Source organism: Silurus aristotelis, assembly GCF_946808225.1.
Source record: "Silurus aristotelis genome assembly, chromosome: 12".
Taxonomy (NCBI): Eukaryota; Metazoa; Chordata; class Actinopteri; order Siluriformes; family Siluridae; genus Silurus; species Silurus aristotelis.
The window spans coordinates 6693154-6713898 of NC_139585.1; the positions used below are offsets into that span (position 1 = coordinate 6693154).

The 20745-nt window shown below is 39.0% G+C and overlaps 1 protein-coding gene across 1 annotated transcript; it reads left to right on the plus strand.

Moving 5' to 3' along the window:
- The first annotated feature begins 5516 nt into the window (after positions 1-5516).
- grem2b (gremlin 2, DAN family BMP antagonist b) lies at positions 5517-19432 on the plus strand. Its single transcript, XM_083556665.1, has 3 exons — positions 5517-5930; positions 5974-6045; positions 17865-19432. The coding sequence occupies exon 3, from the start codon at positions 17866-17868 to the stop codon at positions 18364-18366; it is 501 nt and encodes a 166-aa protein (XP_083412791.1). The 5' UTR covers positions 5517-5930; positions 5974-6045; position 17865; the 3' UTR covers positions 18367-19432.
- Positions 19433-20745: the final 1313 nt, after the last annotated feature.

The window sequence follows — 20745 nt, forward strand, 5'->3', positions numbered from 1 at the left end:
TCCAGCCTAAAAAAATAAAAAAAACACATGTTATCAACAACAGCAATACAAAATAATAGTTGCTATCATGTTTGTCTCACACCTCCAGGGTTTGGGGTTTTCTCCATTACCTCCGGTTTCCAAATTGTCTGTAGTGTGCAATTGTGCTTAGCTCTATTTCTTGTGCCCCTTAAGATTGGTTCCCCCTGTGACCCAGTGTAGGATCAGAAGTACAGTTAAAACAGTTTTTTGCTACTCTGCCACTTGCTGTGTGTGTGTGTGTGGGGTGTGTGTGTGTGTGTGTGTGTGTGTGTGTGTGTGTGTATATGTAAATAAACAGGAGAATGGGCGATCTGTAGTTGTGTGTAGTGTGTGAGTGAAGCGTGATGTGTAGTGTGTAGTGTGTATCAATAATGTCTGATGTCAAAAGTGTGTGAAGTGCGAGTGCGGTGCGTACTAGTGAATGTAAAATTGTACTGCGTTGTGTAGTTTGCATGAGTGAAGTCTGATTTGAAGCATATGTGAGTAGTGTGAATGTAGTGTGCACATTGAAGTGTGGGATGTGTGTGTAGTGTGATGTGTGTGTGTGTGAGTGAATTGTTATGTGAAGTGTGTGTAGTGTGTGTGTGAAGCATGATGTGTATGTGTGAAGCGTGATGTGTTTTGTATGTGTTGTGTGTGTGTGTGTGTGTGTGTGTAGTGTCTGAGTGAAGCGTGATGTATAGTGCGCACGTGTGAAGTGTCATGTAGTGCGTGTGTGAACGAAGCATAGTGTGTATGTGTGTAGTGTGATGTGTTGAGTGCGGCATGATGTGTAGCGTATGTGTGCAGTCATCTGGAAGGTTTTCACAGCACTTCCCTTTTTCCACATTTTGTTATGTTGCAGCTTTATTCCAAAATGAATTAAATTCATTACTTTCTTCAGAATTCTACAAACTTTCTTTTCGGCTTCTCCCGTTAGGGGTCGTCACAGCGGATCCTCCGCACGTTTGATTTGGCACATGTTTTACGCTGGATGCCCTTCCTAACGCAACCCTCCCCAATTTATCCAGGCTTGGGACCGGCACTAAGAGTGGCTGGGGATGGTTCCCTGACCGGGAATCGAACCCGGGTCGCAGCGGTGGGAGCGCTGCATCTTAACCACTAGACCACCAGGGGACCTTCAGAATTCTACAAACAATACCCAATAATTACAACATGAAAGAAGATTGTTTTGTATCTTTGTGCTGAGGGTCGTTGTCCTGTTGGAAGATAAACCATCGCCCCAGTCTGAGGTCCAAAGAGATCTGAAGCAGGTTTTCATCAAGAATGTCTTTGTACATTGCTGCATTCATTTTTCCATTTATCCTGACTAGTCTCCCAGGTCCTGCCGCCTAAAACATCCCCACAGCATGATGCTGCCACCACCATGCTTTACTGTAGAGATGGTATTGGCCAGGTGATGAGCGGTGCCTGGTTTCCTCCAGACATGACGCTTAGCATTCAGGCCAAAGAGTTAAATCTTTGCTTCTCACTGTCTGAGAGTCTTTTGGGAACTTTTTATTAAACTCCAGGCGGTCTGTCATGTGCCTTTCACTGAGGAGTGGCTTCTGCCTGGCCACTCTATCATACAGACCTGATTGGTGGAGTGCAGAGATGGTTGTTGTTCTGAAAGGTTCTCTTCTTTCAACAGAGAAATGCTGGAGCTTTTTCAGAGTTTTCACTTCCCTGAGTAAGGCTCCTCTCCCCGTTCGCTCAGTTTGGCCGCACAGCCAGTTCTAGGAGTCCTATTGGTTTCAAATATCTTCCATTTACAGATGATTGTCCTCATTGGGACCATCAATGCTGCAGAAATTTTTCTGTCCCCTTCTCCTGATCTGTGCCTCGATATAGTCCTGTCTCAGAGGTCCACAGATAATTTATTGGACTCCAAGGCTCATTTTGTGCTCTGACATGCACTGTAACTGTGGGACCTCATATAGACAGGTGTGTGCCTTTTCAAATCATGTCCAATCAACTGAATTTACTACAGGTGGAGTCCAATCAAGCTGTAAAAAACATCTTAAGGGTGATCAGTAGAGACAGGATGCAACTGAGTTCAATTTTGAGTGTCAGGGCAAAGGCTGTGAATACTTGTTTTTTTGTTTTGTTTTTAATGAATTTATTTGTACACATCGTCATTATGGGATATTGTTAATAGAATTTTGGGGAAAATTATGAATGTAATCCGTTTGGGAATAAGGCTGTAGCATAACGAAATGTGTAAAAAAAAGTGAAACGCTGCGAATCCTTTCTGGATGTGTAAATACACTGTATGTGTGGTGTGTATGTGGGGGAAAAGAATGAAATGTAATGAAAGGGAATTGGATTTCTGAAGCACGATGATTAGAATAAAGCTCACAGTACATAATATAGAGTCAAATGAAATATATGGGATCTGTTCGAAGATACACAAGGACTGGATTAGAAATTTACAGAAACTTTGTGAGTGATTCAGCATTAAATTCATAATGTACCCAACTGACACTAAAGCGCCACCATGTGCATTTGCAGTGTAAGCGAAACACTCTGTGAACTCGGTTCATCTCCAAACCATTTCCTAAATATGTGATGGCCATAATAATGCTCTCAAAACCGATTTCGTTAAGATATCAGTGTATGTGTAATGTATGTAAAGAGTAGGATAATGCATACACGCAATGACAATTTAAATAAATGTATTCTCTGTACATTTTCCAATTCATAGGAGTATCCATTCAATCAGTCAATCAGTTGGCAGCGATGCAGAGATCAAGAGCTTCAGGTAACATTCATGTCAAACATCAGAATGGCTATAGTAACTCAAATTACTAGTCTTTACAACCATTATGAAAAACATCTTGAAATGTAGAATACATTAAACCATAATGAAGATTTGGCTACACCAAATGAAGACTGGATCGAGTTCCTCTCCTGTGAATCAAGAACAGAAATCTGACACTACAATCCGACACTACATTGAAAGCAGGATTGGGAAAAAAAGTTAGTATTAAGGATTAAACTACATGATCATTTTCTGTTCTAAAACCGTGAGCACTGAACATTACCTGAAGCTCCTGACCTTCATCTATGCTAAATGTTTTACACTAAAGAGTTGAATCATGGTTAAGAGATTAGTGTATATTGCATAAGTGCATGAAGGTTGCGGTGTTCCTAATAAAGTGGCCGGTGGTGTGTATTTGTGTCACAGTATGAGGAAATTTGCACTAAATTGTTTTCAGACATGTTCCTTGTTTTAATTACGGTCAAACTTGCTTTAAATGTACACCTCAATGTTAAGAGGCCTGGCTTTGTTTTATTTATTTTAAAAATTTATTTTTATTTGTTTTTGGGAAACTATTTGTGGGTGTGTTCAGGGTGTGTTTAGAGGGCCCCGAGCACCATGTGATGTTCAATCCTTCGTCTCTGTCACTAGAATTCCACTATCAACTCTGTGACTCTGTAAATACATTCCAAAATCCAATAAAGAGATCCCGAGGGGAAGAAAAGTGGCCGTGGCTCAGTGTGCTGATGTTTCTGTTGTAATATTTATGTTGTATATTGTTTCATGTAATATCTGATATGAGCAGCAGGGGGCGGAAGAGCTTCAGTTTTTAGTCCTCAATTTGTTCTGCTAGTGTGTGTGTGTGTGTGTGTGTGTGTGTGTGTGTCTGGAGTGAGAAGACACCACAAAGTCAATGAAGAACATATTTAATATAGTCTAGTATAATATATACTGACATCTTTTATAAGTAAATACTTTAAAAGTTATTCAAAAATATCTTAAATTTTTAAACTGGTATTATGTACACAGAAATTATTAATTAAATTGTATTTCCATTATTATTATTACTATTATTATTGTTAGTTGTAGTATGATTTGTACCCCAGTAATGATTACTTCCGGCTTAAAAAACAAAGAAATTATTATTGTATTAACATCTATTTTTATATCAATTTATAGTAATAAGTCATAATTAATAATAAAAGTGGTAGTCATTTTTACTTTCATTCCTCTATATATTTAATTAGGTACAAAATGTTTTCTCCAGGACCACAGTACACAAGACAACAAAAAAAAGTGCAAATACAGTCGAGTTCAGGACAATAAATACACAACCACAAAATATAAAATGCCTCAGCAAGTACTAATTTGTCCTGGTCCAGATTGTGGTAGATCAGTATATATCCCTGGAACTCTGGGGACGGGATTTCAGGCCATCCTTCACATCCAGTGAAGAAATGTACTCCTAGGGACAATAGAGTGGCTAGTCGAGCTAGAAGCGTGGATTTGATCCATTGATTAGCCAGAACCCTAAGACACAAGCAGGAGATTTATTTCTATGCTATTGTATGTATACAGTACTGTATTAACATTTTTACTTAATTTGATAATATAAAACTCCACAAAAACAATTCCCTATAAGTTGTTTGGTCTATAATGCTATTCACAAGACACTGGAAAAATCAGCCAAACTAATTATTTAAAATCAGGTTTTTCTTTAGCAGTTTACTGCAGCAAAATTGATTTGCTGTTAAAACCCATTAAAAGCTTCATATTTATCATCGTGTTTATATATTTTTATTCCTCCAGCTCGAGTAGCTTCAATCTGTTCAGCTAAACTTTTGGCTTAAATGAATTTAATTAATTGAATTCAAAATTTACATTAATAATATTAAAAACAAAAATAATAAAAAAATATGACTGATATTAACTGCATAATTTAATAGAATATAATTCCATAGAGGATTTATTAGTTCAGTTGATTGTTTATTTTTTATAACATTTAATTTAACACCGGAGTCATTATTTTCTTTTGATTCATTTTTTTTAAGGCTTTTCCCCAGATTTTCACTCTTCCCTCAAAGAAATCTTCAAAACATCCTTTTATATCCTGATCAAATACCTCTTCATAACTGTACACATATTCCCAAATCCTACAGCAAAGATGAGGAATCCTAAAGTAATATCTACTCTTTTCCATTTTTATTCCATGATATTCCATTTTAACCACATGGAATATCATGCTATAGCGTTTACAGAATGCAAATAAATAAATAAATAAATAAATAAATAAATAATAAGTTAAGTGTAAAAAGTCTTCCGTAAGTAATGAAGCCACCTGAGCAGGATCACGAGAATTTAATGCTCATAGTCATGGCTTTTGGAGACGACTTTGATCCTCCTCCCATTCAGGGTGACACATTGATGAGCGGCTCTGTGCAAAAGTGTGTGTGTGTGTGTGTGTGTGTGTGTGTGTGTGTGTGTGTGTGTGTGTGTGTGTGTGTGTGTGTGTGAGAGAGAGAGAGAGAGAGAGAGAGAGAGAGAGAGAGAGAGAGAGAGAGAGAGAGAGAGAGAATGATAAAAAAAAAATGAAGGTAGAAGTGGGCGTGTCAAAAGTAGAGGAAAAGAAAGAGGGGGGTAGAGAGAGGAATAAAGTCAGAGAAAGCAAGAGGAAAGGGAAGCAGAGAGAGAGAGAGAGAGAGAGAGAGAGAGAGAGAGAGAGAGAGAGAGAGAGAGAGAGAGAGAGAGAGAGAGAGAGAGAGAGAGAGAGAGAGAGAGAGAGAGAGAGAGAGAGAGAGAGAGTGTCTGATTTGTTTGGTGTTCAGAGCCAATAGAAATCCTGCGGTTTGATAAGATCCACATGCGGGTGACGGAGAAGAGCCAGAAACAAGAGTTCAAACACAGCAGGGAGAGAGAAAGACAGAGACAGAGGGAAGAACAGTGACTCAGAGAGACAGCTAGAAAAACTCCATCCCACTGAGCAGGACAGAAGGCGTGCAGAAGAACACTCTTGAAGTTCTCCTCTGACGTCTGGAGACACAGAGACACCACGCCAGAGGCGCGTCTTGACTGATCCTGACAAATCCTCCTTCTTCCATGGGCATCAGAGCAGCTTTCAGTCCACGAGCCACCAACACACCAGCACCCTCACCCTGACCACTGCTGGAATATATACACACACACACACACACACACACACACAACACACACACACACACACACACACAACACAACACAACACATACACACCCGCACACTGAGAACTGGACCACTGCAGACAGGAGGTAAGTGATCTTCCTTATGAAATGGTCTTTTACTCTTCTGTTAGACACACACACACATACATGATGACCAAAATACTGACAGACTGAATACAACATTGTGTGTGTGTGTGTGTGTGTGTGTGTGTGTGTGTGTGTGTGTGTGTGTGTGTGTGTGTGTGTGTGTGTGTGTACAATATATTTGGGTAGGTTTCTCAGTAGAATAAAGCTAGAAGGAGTAGAAGGAAGGAAGAGTCATGTGTTTGAATATTTTCATGGTGAAGTCAATCTGATCAACTGAAACACCCATTATTTTTTTGAAGAAAAAAAAAAGAAAAAAAAAAAGCCCAGAGTGTGTTTGGGAATCTGTGTATTGTAGTGAGACGAGCGTTAAAGCAGTCAATGATCCGATTAATGATTTGTGTTTGCCGGGGGTCCGTGACTGCTCCACCTTGCACTGTTGGGCAAAGCCGATTTGGTCTGGTCAGTAATCTGTGTTTTTCGATTTCATCGCTTTCCACAACAAGCCTGAGATTAAAGGGTTAAAACGCACTGCACGGCATGTTGGGAATATGCCAGTGTGTGTGATTTCACCTCAGCAGTACATAATTTCAATGAAATTGGATTTAATCTCATTTACATTGACAAATTTATCATCATTAGAATCACAAACTAAATCTGAATACTTTAATGATCCAATAAGGAAATTGTTGATTGCAGTTGCTCACAGTAAAATTATTGAAGTCAAAATAAAAAAAGAACATTTTATTAAATATACATATTAATGTATGTATATGAAACGTGACGCAGCAGTGAAACAGATGGCAGGAAACTACAATAATAGTGATAAAAGTAACACGTTTATACAAGTAAACAATAAAAGATATACAAATGATTTATCCAGAGCGACTCACAAAATCAACTCAAATGTGTGCATTACTCTACAATATACCTGCTCAAATACTTAAAACTTCCTTAATATTGGAAGAACATTACAACACACTTGTCTTGGAAATGGCATGACCATTCTGTGTAGCTTTAAAGTGTAATTAAATGTTCAGAAGATTTTTTTTTCAGAGCTTTACAGCACTGCTTTGTGGTCAGCAAACATACTGTCATTAATGAACTAATGAAGAATGACTTCACTGTGACCATGAGAGTCGTTTTTGACTCGTTTGAAACCAGAATAGACCATTTTACTTTAATTTCTTTAAGAAAAAATATTGTATTTATTAAAATATAAAGCGCCTAATATCTACAATGGACACAAAAAAGATTTGGAGTTAATATTCAGAATTAAATGTTGCTGAAATATCGTCAGGAAAAAATTTAATAAAATTTATTTTTTAAATAAATAAATAAATATAATAATAAATACATAAATGTAATAAATAAATAAATAATAATAATAATACATTTTAATGAAAAAATAAATAAAAATACAATCAAAATAATAAAAAATAAATACAATTAATAAATTAAACTTGCCACCAAAACATCTATGAAATGTTAACCACATTAATCAGAATGCTCAGAAAACGTTCGGCGAACCTTTAGGGTGGATGTTGCAATAAATAGAGGAAAAGTTTTGAATTACTGACTTACTGAACTTATAGGGAATAAACTTAGAGACATTAACATATATATTTTAATTGTAGAACCTCTTTATCTCTGTAAATCTACTTTGGGTCAAATAGAATAAAATTTAATTGAACTGAACTTAAAATTTGACTCTGATTCGCCTGAAAAACTTTCCATCCTCAATGTTTAAAAGATGTGGTACACACACTGCTTTCTGCCTATATGTAAAGACCCAACCAGATATAGATTAGATTAGATTAGATTAGATTAGATAGATAGATAGATAGATAGATAGATAGATAGATAGATAGATAGATAGATAGATAGATAGATAGATAGATAGATAGATAGATAGATAGATAGATAGATAGATAGATAGATAGATAGATAGATAGAGTCTTCTCTCTATTAAACATATTTAAGTGAACTTTCTGGCTTTTAATGTCAGTAGACAAGATGTAGTAATCTCTCTCTAGGATCTTGTTCCCCAAGATATCACCAGAAAAGTTCTTTAAATGATCTATTATATGTAAAAGAAAAGCATTGTATATAACCTCAGCTGCTATATTCTTCTTCTGTTTGATTGTTTTCAACTTTTATTGCATTCGTTTTACTGTATCTATGTAACGCTTGTACTTTTGTAACTTGGATTCTGTCTGAGTTACTGACATGGCATTAAATCTGTACTACTACTATTATTATAAAGACATGTGTCCAGATTAGACACACACACGGAGACTTTTATTAAATATCAGCACCATTTAAAAAGATTGCTTGCTTTTGTCTACCTCGTTTTAGCTCATTTCGATTAATGCACGAAGGCTTTACGTATGCTAACAGAGATGCTAAGACTGCGCGCCTACAACCTTGTGATTATTTCAGTGCAGCGAGTTCACAAATGTACTGTAAATTAAATCTCTATTAGATTACAGTCTCACACACTGCACTTCAAGTCGTAAGTCAACACTGGGAAAGAAGTCCGGCTCTTTAACCGCGAGTGTTTGGAGAAAGCGAGTGTGTTTGCTTAATAAAGCTCCTTTACTGCAGTGATTAAATCGGTATCAGTGGCACTCGACTGTAGTTAATGAGGAGTTTTATAGCGATGCGTCCCATGTTAAAGAGTTGGTTGGATTCGGTCTGGAAACACGTAATGTGTGTGTGGGTTTCGGAGTTGGCTGCTTGCAGGGATCAGGTATATATCTGGATTAAAGCATGCTGATGGTGTGGAGTGAATCCAGTGAATTCATTATCATCGCTACCATGCATTTGACTGGACAGGAAGTGTAATTTTTTTTACAGTATTTTATAGGTTAGTGTAAGTTAGACTGCATATTCAGTATTACACTGAAGAGAAGCATGAATTATACTCAATGTGCAGCAGGTGTCCTCAAGCAGAAAACTTCTACTATAATACTTGAGCAAAAAAAAAAAAAAAAAAAAAAAAGTCACTGGCTCTCAGTTTCATGGTTATTCACACAAATTCACATTATACATCATTATAATTTTTTTTTTTTTTTTTTTTAGTCTTTCTGCACAATTTGTCCATTTTAACTAGTAGGTCTACATCCACAAACTAATGATGGGAAGATCGTATTATTTTAGTGACTTGGTTCTTTGAATCATAGCATCTATAGGAGTCACGTGACACAAGAACGAACGACTCGCACCAGAGGACTCATGAAATGAAGTACTGAAGTTCTTCTGAGTCACATTAAAGACTTGTTCCAAATAAATGAATCGTTAATGAGTGACTTTTCACTCACACACAAGCTTCCTCTTTATTCCATACTATAGACTCACACTGACCTCAAACAAGAAGTCATGATCAGGAGGTCGGGTAAAGCAATGATAAAAAAAAATAAAAAGCATTCTTATCAAGAGGTGGGGTAAAAAAATTAACAGCTAACACTGATTAGACCAATTCTAGAAAAAACAGGGTGTGGATGATGTACAATTTCAGAGAGACACACACACACGCAAACACACACACACGCAAACACACCACCCTCTTCAGGCTTCATTTTAGCACCTCAGGTTGGGGTGGTGGTGGGTCATGAACAGAAGGTGGGGTAAAAGGTGTGGTTCAGATATTTTTTTTTTATTCACCAATTAGTGCAATTTGGAGTGAACAGGTTGAGATGGTCAACAAAATCCCACCCTGAACTTTCTCCAGGCTTCTTCTTTAAAGCATCACATCACTGGTCTAAGATAGATAGGCGTCATAATTTTTAAAGTGTAGTTCTTAGATTAAAAAAAAATAAAGAAATACAAAAAAACTATATGAATTAAATTATGAATAAATAATAAAATAAATAACTCTACATCTTTTAGACTAGTTTGGTAAAGTCAGGTTGTGGATGAAATACAAAAAAAACACTGTTCACAAACAATTCGATAAGATCAATTTAGGAAATTAAGGATCTGGATGATTTACAAAAGGACACCTAGCACCCTCTCCAGGCTCTGCTAAAGCAACACACCACTGACCTCCAACAAAAGGTCATGAAGGTGTGGCAAAGGTGTGGTTTCAAGGTTTAGTTGGTTCCAATTCCAATCCCAGCACTTTTTCTTTGTAGGTTCTTTCACTAAAATCTACAGGTTTAAATAGGACATTTTCTCCATTCCTCCATTTGCAAGTTCATGGGAACTCAGTGCTTAAAAAAAAAAAAGCCCCTAGCACGTTTTCAAGCCCAGCTCTCGCAAAGTGTAGTGGTTGCCACGTTCTTTTTTAAATGATGCAGCAGGTCCTGAGTTCGAGCTTCTCGACACTCAAGTCGCAATATCGTTGCCAGGGTGACTGCGTTACCAGAGTTCGAATCTGGGCTCGCAAATCAAAAGGTCTTAAGGGTTGAGTAAGTGAGTGAACTTGAAAGAGGTGGACATGGAATTGATACTTTTATTAAGCAAACAGCAGCCAAAAAAAAAAAAAAAAGGAACATCTCTTCTCACTCTGTCTCCACCACCTCCTCCTCCTCAGGAGTTTCATCTTCACCTCATCACACACAGAGCGACACCAACACCACCACCAGACACAGCCCACACCAGGCTCGAACTAGTTTGGATGCATTAGGATTGACCAAAGATCTGCTTCATTACTTCATTCACATTCGTTCTCACTGCTTCCTATTTATGTAGCTCGGGGGCGTCATGAGATTAACAAGTGGGAAAAAAAACACACACATTAGGCACATAGTGTATTGCGTGGATTTTGAAAGAGGTGGGAAAGAACAGGAAGGGTTAGGAAAGTGCAAGCTCCTCCTTCTCTCCTCCCCAGGCTCCTGCTCAGGGGTCTCACCTGAACCTTAAACCTTCTGGTGTCCAGGAGTGACACCACCCAAGCTATATTTGAACCACCAAATCTCAGCCCTGCATTAAGATTGTTGATAATAACAAACGACATGAAACACACACTTTTCCTAGACATAATGGACCAAACTGAACAGAATTTATCAACTTTTTGTCAGTGTGACCAATCGGTTGGAATATTTTTTCCAGCATTACATTTTTTGAGTAAGTGCAGGGGAATTCTAATGAATCACTGGAGTATAGAAGATTTCCGGTCATCCAGGTCATTTTGACTGTGTAACCGACTGAAAGTGCGTCATCGCTCGTTCGAGGATTTGGAATAGAGCGATATATAACACACCGAGCCGAGCAGTCTCGGTTTTTACATGCCTGAATGCAGGATTTTTATCGAAGCTCTAAGTTTAGTGTATAGCACTACGTATCGAGCTCGAACATGTTCCTGACCTTGAGAACGGCAGCGTTTTTTAATTATCACGTATTTAACTTTCCACGTTGGTGGTTTACTCAACCTGATAAAGCACAGGGCACCTTCAGGAGCCCAGATCCCAAACACACACATTCTTCAATATGCGGCACACATGCTCAGCACATTAACACACTTATAGATGCTTTCGACTACACTAAGTACATAAGTCAGAGTCGACATTACTGGTTCGCATGTGTGTGAGCAGGAGGAGGAGGTGGAGGAGGAGGACGAGGTTGATGTGTGTTTCTCAGCCTTTGTAGAAACAGCACTCAGCTGGTGGCAATTATGGAAAGTAGTCTGTGTGTGTGTGCGTGCATGTAGGGGGTTATGGGAGTTGTTTTGGGGTGACAGGGGTGTGTTGTGGTTGCATGCCAATGCCCCAACAGCCTGAGGCATCCTGAGAGCAGCCCCATCTACTGTGGAACATTAACACACCTCACGCTTGTTTTCATAGCAAATGGGCTGGAATCCGCGCTGGTTGAAAGAAAAAAAGCCCAAACTATGATTGAGTGTTTGATAATATACTATTAATTTGAGGCCTGTCTGTGCCGGCGTATTATTTACCGAAATAACTCCGGGAGTTTGCGTTCGTTTCTTTTTTTTTTTTCAAAAAAAGAGACAAGTTGGCTTTCAAAACCACATTATTATCTCAAATGAGCAATAGGGAAATATTTCAATCTGCCCCTTTCCTCACACTCATTCTGCTTGGAACGGAGTCACTGAGGAATTCGTTTCAAACACTTGCATGCTGAGGGTCATTATTCGCTCGACAAGAAATCTCTCAGAGACACCGTGTTCCTGGGCTGACTTACTGAACCGGCTCTTATCAGCGGCGTATTGAGGAGTTAAACAGCTGTACATAAAGTACTACTATCCACCTAAGCGCGGATCAAACGGAGTAAAACCTCCGAATACAGATAAGCGATGCTTCTCGGGCGACAAGGAGGATAACGCTAAGCCTCGCGCAACCAGTGGCTGGTGTGCTGGGGTCAGGGACTAGCAGAGCCAAAGATTTCAGAGAGAAAGTGGAGGGCATGACCTTTTGAAATAGATGTCTAAGCAAAACGTTCCAACAGAAAACCTACATTTCCTATACAACTTAATACAAATCTAGACGCTGAATTAGCTTCTGGATTTGAAGGAAAGCCTCCAAAAATGCGAACCGAACTCAGTTAGTTAGCACATTTAGTAAATACAGTCAATGAATAAAATCAACACTGGTTCTCTAGATAACTAACTAAGATACCATCAGTCCTAAAACTCTGTAGAGCAGAATTATAGAAGGCTTATTAAAATAAATCTAAAACAGGGGGGAAAAAAGTTATTTTAGATTTTTCAGGAAGAGGTACAGTAGGCCTTTACTCGTCATTTGAAGATTAACGGCCCAGCTGTTTGGACATCTAGAGAAAGTTCATTCCATCACCTCTGTACCAGAATCTTTCTCTACACAACTCCAGAAGATCAGATCTAAACATATTAGACATTTATGACAAGGTCAGATGGTTCTACAGATCAGGGGGTAGATGTAGCAGGGAGAGAAATTGGAGGAGAACCAAATTTGAAGGCAGAGCTGAAAGCAGCTTCACTTCTCCTCCTCCTGCATGGACACTTTGACGAAGCACAACTCGGGTACTTCAGGATAAAATTCACCACTCATTAGATTTGACCAGCTGTCACGGTTTAACCCTTAAACATGATTTGGACTCGGGTTACACGTTATTGTTTTACATTTTAAACCTTGGCGAGTTATGCAAGGTCTGACCCATGATTGATCGAAAAGGTTTCCAAATTCGACCGACCCTTCTCATCGAATAGTACACTTAATACTGAGCCGTGCGGCGATGAGAGATCAGAGTGAAATAGAGGAAGACAGAGTGGGGGCTTGTCCTTGCTCAGATATACGAGGAGCCTCAGCCGAGGCCACGGTGTCACGGCAAAACTTCGGAGGCCAAGACACGTTGACGTGGTGACTCAGGGCCGCATTCATCATCTTTTGAGCAAACATCCACGGCCTGCCAGACCGCAGACTCACAACCGGCTACTTATTTTGACAACGCTTAAGAGCTCCTCTGAAGCGGCGTCTGAAGAGGAGTTCCCAGTTATGCGGGGTTAGGAGAGTCAGCCTCGTGAACAGGCGAGGAAAAACACGGTCATACTCGATCGAGGCTGTCCGACAACACACCAGTGCCTTATGGGCAAGAAAACCCATTCTAACATTTTAGAAATATTTAAGCTCAAATCGAGATCAGATGGAAAGAGCGATAAGCTAAAGAAAAGGCCGAGCGAGGATGATCGTTTAATTCTCTCATGAATTTTTTTTTTTTTATAAATGTTTCTTTTCCAAGACTGACTCAGCCCCAGAGCTGCCACATCTGCTGCAAAGATGTCCATGTGATTGACAGATAGCTTTCTCTCGTGCCTGAAATGTAATCATCCTCGGCCGCCGTCTCTTTGGTCCTGCTGCCCATGGACAAAGTGACAAATTAAGCTTAATCTGTGTCTTCCTGCCCGCTCAGGAAACAATATGAAACTCTTAGAGGACGAAAAAAAACACAGCAAAAGCTTAGCTTGACCCCTAGAGACATTCCAAGTCATGAAAAACATGATTGAGGAGTGGGGACGGATGAGAATGGGGGGGTGTTGGTGCTGGGGTTAGGGATGAACGTCACGCTTCAGAAGAATAGCTTGCGTTATACTTGTGGCCTAACACTTTCTGGCGCGAGGGAGATGAACGAGTCGAGCTAGCACCGTGTGTGCCCACTCCTAATGCTACGGAGCCTCTGAGAATGTTTACATATTCGTCGCATTTGTCACCAGCAGCCCAAGCAAAAGCGGTAACTGTTTCTCCAAAGGAGTCAAACTCGCCGCAATTAACTTCTTTTGCTCTGCGTTTTCGCCGGCGCTTCGCTCGCTGATTAATGAACGTGTTTATTTTAACGACGTTTTTTAAAACTGACAAATTAGCCAGGCCACGGTAATGGCTCAATTAAGTTAATTTCGTCCTTCTATGACATTCATTTCCTCTTTCGGGCTCTAAGAAAGCAAACACCGCGCCGTTTGATGGAACTGTAGCTCGTCAGGCGTTTCGGTGTAGGAATGCATTAGAGATGATTGTTCAGAGGAATAGTTTTGTTTAACCACCAAACCTCATCAAAACCAAACATGCACGTTAGGCTTTAATAATAGCAAACGTCTAGGTCATGCAAGCCTACAATGGACAAATGACTTTGTTTTACATATGCTCTTTTGAGGAGGTATCACTGAGTAAGGCCATCTGCAAAGATACGCTTACAAGAGCCAATGATATGGGGTTGAAGAACAGGGGAAAACTAGATTTTGACCTTTAAAAAATTTTTTTATAATAATAATAATAATAAAATTAGAGCATTATGCTAATTGTAGGTCATCACTGTAGTCTGTGCACAGCCAGATTACCTCAACATTTGCAATAAAATGCTACTAAACTAAATAACTCCGGGAGTTTGAGAGAGAGAGAGAGAGAGAGAGAGAGAGAGAGAGAGAGAGAGAGAGAGAGAGAGAGAGAGATAGATAGATAGATAGATAGATAGATAGATAGATAGATAGATAGATAGATAGATAGATAGATAGATAGATAGATAGGAACTCTGTAGAAACACACACGTAGTAAGTTGAAACATGGTACTGTACTGTAATTTGTTAATTTAACACATTACAGTACATAAACTAGCAAAATAAAGCAATTTGCACAACCATAATGTATAAACTTTACAGTATACTGTTTATGTAAGTGACAGCAGGCGAGTGCATCAACGCCAGTTTGCGAGGGTAGGGTGGAACCAGATACACCGATTTTCAGTGTCCGGCAACGACAACAGAAAAATAAAAAAAAAATTTAAGGGAAAGACAAAAGCTAGATTTGGCCTTTGAAACACCAAAACCACAGAAAGAATGTGCTGTAACACCAAGACAACTAAACTCCATCAACCGCTGGTAAGAGTGTAAGACATTTTACATATTGTACGAAAATTAAAATGTAGCGCAAAAATGTAAATATTGTAACATTTTTCGTATCGCGATCGTTATTGTAAGATCAAAAATTTGTACGTTGAACCAGCGTAACTCAGGGACTGCCTGTATGTGAATATATCTATAATTATTATATACTGTGGTGTAAAAAAGTTATAAATTTTTTTTGCATGTTTGTCACACTTTTATGTTTCAGATCAAACTAATTTAAATATTAGTAAACAATAACACAAGTGAACACAACATGCAGTTTTTTAAAATGAAGGTTTTTATTATTCGGGGAAACAAAATTCTAAACTACATGGCCCTGTGTGAAAAAGTGTTTGCCCCCTAAACCTAATAACTGGTTGGGCCGCCCTTAGCAGAAACAACCGCAATCAAGAGTTTGTGATAACTTGCACGGAGTCTGTTACTGCGCTGTGTACATATACCATACAATAAAACCTGCAAGGTATATATACGCACTTTCCTACAGAGTTTAAATCCTGTCTAAAGCTAATACACATAATACACGTGTAATGTTTGAATTAATCTGTTTTATATTACACATCCAGCTCCCAAACATCAAATCTAAATTCTTCACTCTTTCCTCATCAACCGCAGTTTAATGTTCGCGTCAGTTCAAACCCAGGAGATCAGAGCTTACCAGCATAAAGCTCGACAATGCCAAATTCGTGGATAATCAATCCGCCCTGCAAAATTTTAATATTTTTTTAATTCCCAAAGCATCCGAGTCAAGTCACGGTAGGTGAAATGAGCCCATGACTTTGCTCAGGTGTGTTGGGAATTGGGACTAGTTATAAGTTTGGAGTCATCAGTTGGATCCGATGTGGCAGAGCTGGGAGTAAACTCTGTGACAGTCAGTAATGTGAGACAGTTTTAACAAAGCTGAGGAGTCTGAATCGTGCCGTCTCATGGTGCTGGCGTTAACAAAATCCCACTCCAGTTTCAGTGAACTCAGAGACTGCAGCGCCTAATGGCTTCCCTGGTAGGATGCACCTGATTCAACTAATCAGTTAATTACAAAGCTTTCATTATTTGAATCATGTGTTAGGCTGAGGGGGAAAAAAAACATTCTGAAGAAGGTCCCCAGGCATACGAGTTCATAGATAACTGTAATTACTGCACATCTGATATTTTAATGACACTAGTTACTGTAATTATTCGGGGAGCACGCCGCAGTTTGCCAAATCCGAGATCCTGGTGAGACTAGATCAAGGTCTCGGAAAAGTATACACTCAAGCTTTGCCAAAAACATGGTAGGGGCACGGTTGTCAAAGTCAAGCCTAATTGTCTTGTGGAATGTTGTGTTTGGCCAGCTGTTTCAATTTGTAGCGTGTTAGAATGTAAAAATTGGCAGGCAGTTCCCAGGAGTGGGATTGGGGACTCTAAATACAGAATCTAGAGGTTTATTGAATCCATTAAAGCCGGCATTAGCGTTGTTCATTTGAGATTGGATTACAACAGTGAAAGGGATGTCAATATTGACCCCGGAGGATCTTTGAGAGTTGTAGAATATTAAAGTGATGTTGCAGGGTTTCTGCAGGTTTTACCAAATCAAATTTTAGACTTTTTTAAATCATTAAGAATAAAGATTAAGACCTGTATGACGACAAACACAAATACGTTGATAGCGACTGGCCCTAACTAAGGCCCAAATTCAAGTATCGCTCAACTTGCACTTCCCCTCAGCTGAAAAATAAATGTTTTATGTCTATGGTACAATTCAAGAGCGATTCGCTTCAATAACAGAAAGCTGATTGGCTGTTGCATGTTGGTCTCATGTGTAGTCGTGATACAGAAAATTATATTTGGACCCAGCAAAAGAACTAGAACTACACCACCACGGAAATGTAAAAAAAAAATAATAAAAAAAAAAATTGCTGCATGAGCATATCAATGATTTAAGACCTAGAACAGCAAAATCCTTTTTTTTTGTTGTTGACTTTTTAAGACTGCAGAACCCTGTGTTGACTTGAATTAAATGTTTAATTTAAACCCAAATAAAGGCCTGCATTAACGTCAAATTTTAGCCATATTTTTTATTCAGATTTACCTCAGAAATACTTTAGCAGCAACCCTTTTGTATTGAAGTTTTAGCTCAATGGTTAAAGTGTTGGACTTCTACCACCAAGTTGCTTTCAACTGCTCAACTGTATGAATAAGAGAATTGTAAGTCGCTCTGAATTGAGGTGTCTGCTAAAGGGCATCTGGGGGAGATGGTTAAGGGTCTGGGTTACCGAACGGATGATTTAAGCCCTGGTATCGCCAAGCTCCCATCCTTGAGCAAGGTCCTTAATGTTACAGGAGTGCTGAATCATGGCTGACCCTAGCTTCCTAACATCACTAGGATATGCAAAGAAAGAATTACATACACGTGACACATATAAAACACTTTAAATGCCGTAAATGTATCTTTGAACTATCTGAAAGTCCTTAAGGTCTGGAGGAAGTTCTAATGCCTGTTGTTTCTGGCCCTCAGGATGTGCTGCAAGCTGCTGTTTTGGGTTCTCCTGGCCGGTGTGCTGTGTGTCGTGTCTGAGAGTCGCAAAAACCGCCCACAAGGCTCGATCCCATCACCGTACAAAACCAGCTCAAACACGTCCGATCGCCGTGGCCGAAAACAGGAAGTGCTGGCTTCCAGTCAGGAAGCCCTGGTGGTGACGGAAAGGAAGTACCTGAAGAGCGACTGGTGCAAGACACAGCCCCTGAGGCAAACCGTAAACCACGAGGGGTGCCTGAGCCGCACAGTCATCAACCGCTTCTGTTACGGCCAGTGCAACTCCTTCTACATCCCACGGCACGTCAAGAAGGAGCAGGAGTCGTTCCAGTCATGCGCCTTCTGCCGGCCACACCGTTTCACCACGCTCACGGTGGAGCTGGACTGCCCGGACCTGCAGCCACCCTTCCGGCACAGAAAGATCCAGCGGGTCAAACAGTGTCGGTGTATTTCTGTTAACGTGGCTGAATCTGGGAAACAGTAAAACTGAAAGACTGGCAGCCTGCCTGGGATTTTGGACAAAGAAATATATCAAATTTATATATATATATTTGACAAACTTTTTTTTTTTTTAAGAATTTGATACCTAATATAGGCAAAGCTGCTAATATGTTGATGTCTGGAGCTGTCCATATAAAAGGACAGCTTTTATTTGTGTATTCAAATTGTTGTGTGCGTGTTGTATAAAGTTTGTCTTAAAACTGATGCTTTCTGAAAGACAAGTGAAAAAGACTTGAAGGAAAAGAAACGAACACCTTTTTCAAATGCTGCCTATAAATCACCTGACCCACACATCCTTGGACAAAAATGCCACCAGGCGAGAGGGGAAAAAGTAAAGCAGTGTCCGAGTTGCATTTGTATCTCTGATCACTCTGCAGCATCAGACACTCTGTAGAGTACAAACACAGCAGACTTTTCCTCACAGATGTTCGGAGGAAAGCGATGTGGCTCCGCTGCTGGTCATGTCAGTAAAGGGACAGGTGGGAACAGAGACTTGAATTGGCCAAATCATGCTGCTTGCAGTGACTTCAAATTATACCTTGTTCAATGACTATAACATGTATCACTAGACCGAGTATATAATAGAGATTATATATAATGATGGTACTCTAAAGTGTATATATCTAGAGAAAGAAATGAGCTCTATATTAAATCTATTTCATAGAAACTTGTTTTTGGACTGTCTCAGCAAAAAATGGATATTATAAAAACACACACAGCTCTTTATAGTATTTTTTTTTTTAATCTCTTCAAACCATGAAGTCAGCTTTAATAAATCAACAAATAATATTGTTAAAGTAAAATGATTTCATTTATACATTAAACAGTGTTCTATAACTTTGCTTTATTGAAAAATGTGGTTAAATTTATGGCATTTGGCAGACATTTGGTTAAGGGCATTGGAATGGCAGCTATACAATGGTGGGATTTGAACTCTCAACCTTCTGATCAGGAGTCTAACGTCTAAGCCATTGTGCTGAAACTTTCCACTTGTACATGTTACACTGTACATTTGAACATGACCACCCTGAGGTTCAGTCACTGCATTAGTATGTTACATTGACAAAAACTTAATATTTACAAATTGATTGTGTGTGTTATATATATATATATATATATATATATATATATACACACACACACACACATACATACACACACAGATCAGGCATAACACCTGCCTAATATTGTGTTGGTCCCTCTTTTGCTACCAAAACAGTCCTGACCTGTTGAGCATTAACACCATTAACTTCAGCAATTTGAGCTACGGCAGCTGTCTGTTAGATCGGACCACACGGTCCAGCCTTCGCTCCCCACGTGCATCAATGAGCCTCGGCAGCCTGTGGCCCTGTCGCTGGTTCACCGCTGTTCCTTTCTTGGAGCACTTTTCGTAGATGCAGACCAGGAACATCCCACAAGAGATGCAGTTTTGGAGATGCTCTGACCCAGTTGTCTTGACATCACAATTTGTCAAACTGGCTCAAATACTTGTGCTCATTTTTCCTGCTTCTAACATCAATTTTGAAGACATATATGAACACATTATATGCTTTGACAGGAGGAGCCTGATTCAAATACCAATCTCGCATTCGCAGAGGTGTTATGAATTGAGGATCGTGGCAATTTGGTTTTATGGGGGTGTTCAATTTCTGATTTCACATAGAACTACACAGTTTTTCTTCCAAAAAATTATTATACAGCCCATTATGAAAATGCTGTAAATAAACTTTCTTTTGGCTTCTCCCATTAAGGGGTCATCACAGTGGATCATCCGCATGTGTGATTTGGCACGTTTTTACGCTGGATGCCCTTCCTAACGCAACCCTTCCCATTTATCCGGACTTGGGATCGGCATTAAGAGTGGCTGCGGTTGGACCGGGGATCGGTAAATAAAACAGTAAAATAAAAATGTAAAAAGAAAAAAGCTTTTTATAAATATTTCTATGTGCGTGAATAAATCCAAACATCCGTGTTTTACTTTCCATGATCTGTGACCAACACAGGAGCATGTAGTGGGCAGGGATATATAAATATATAAATCAAAAACAATGTCAGTTTGGTTAATGGTTTTATATATATATATATATATATATATATATATATATATATATATATATATATATATATATATATATATATATATATATATATATATATAAATAAAACCATTAACCAAACTGACATTGTTTTTGATTTATTAGTAGACCTAGTAAATGTTATCTGAAGGCACGTCTCCATCGTATTTATATATCATCAATCTGTAATACTTTCCAATGTGGCTTTAGAATATCTTCACTATCATTACTCAAGACATGGTGTTGGTGTGTCAGTGTTATAAAAAAATATTCTGTTATGTTCTGAA

What these genes read in the sequence shown, in the direction of transcription:
- grem2b (XM_083556665.1), top strand. Translation starts at nt 17,866, where the DNA reads ATGTGCTGCAAGCTGCTGTTTTGGGTTCTCCTGGCCGGTGTGCTGTGT.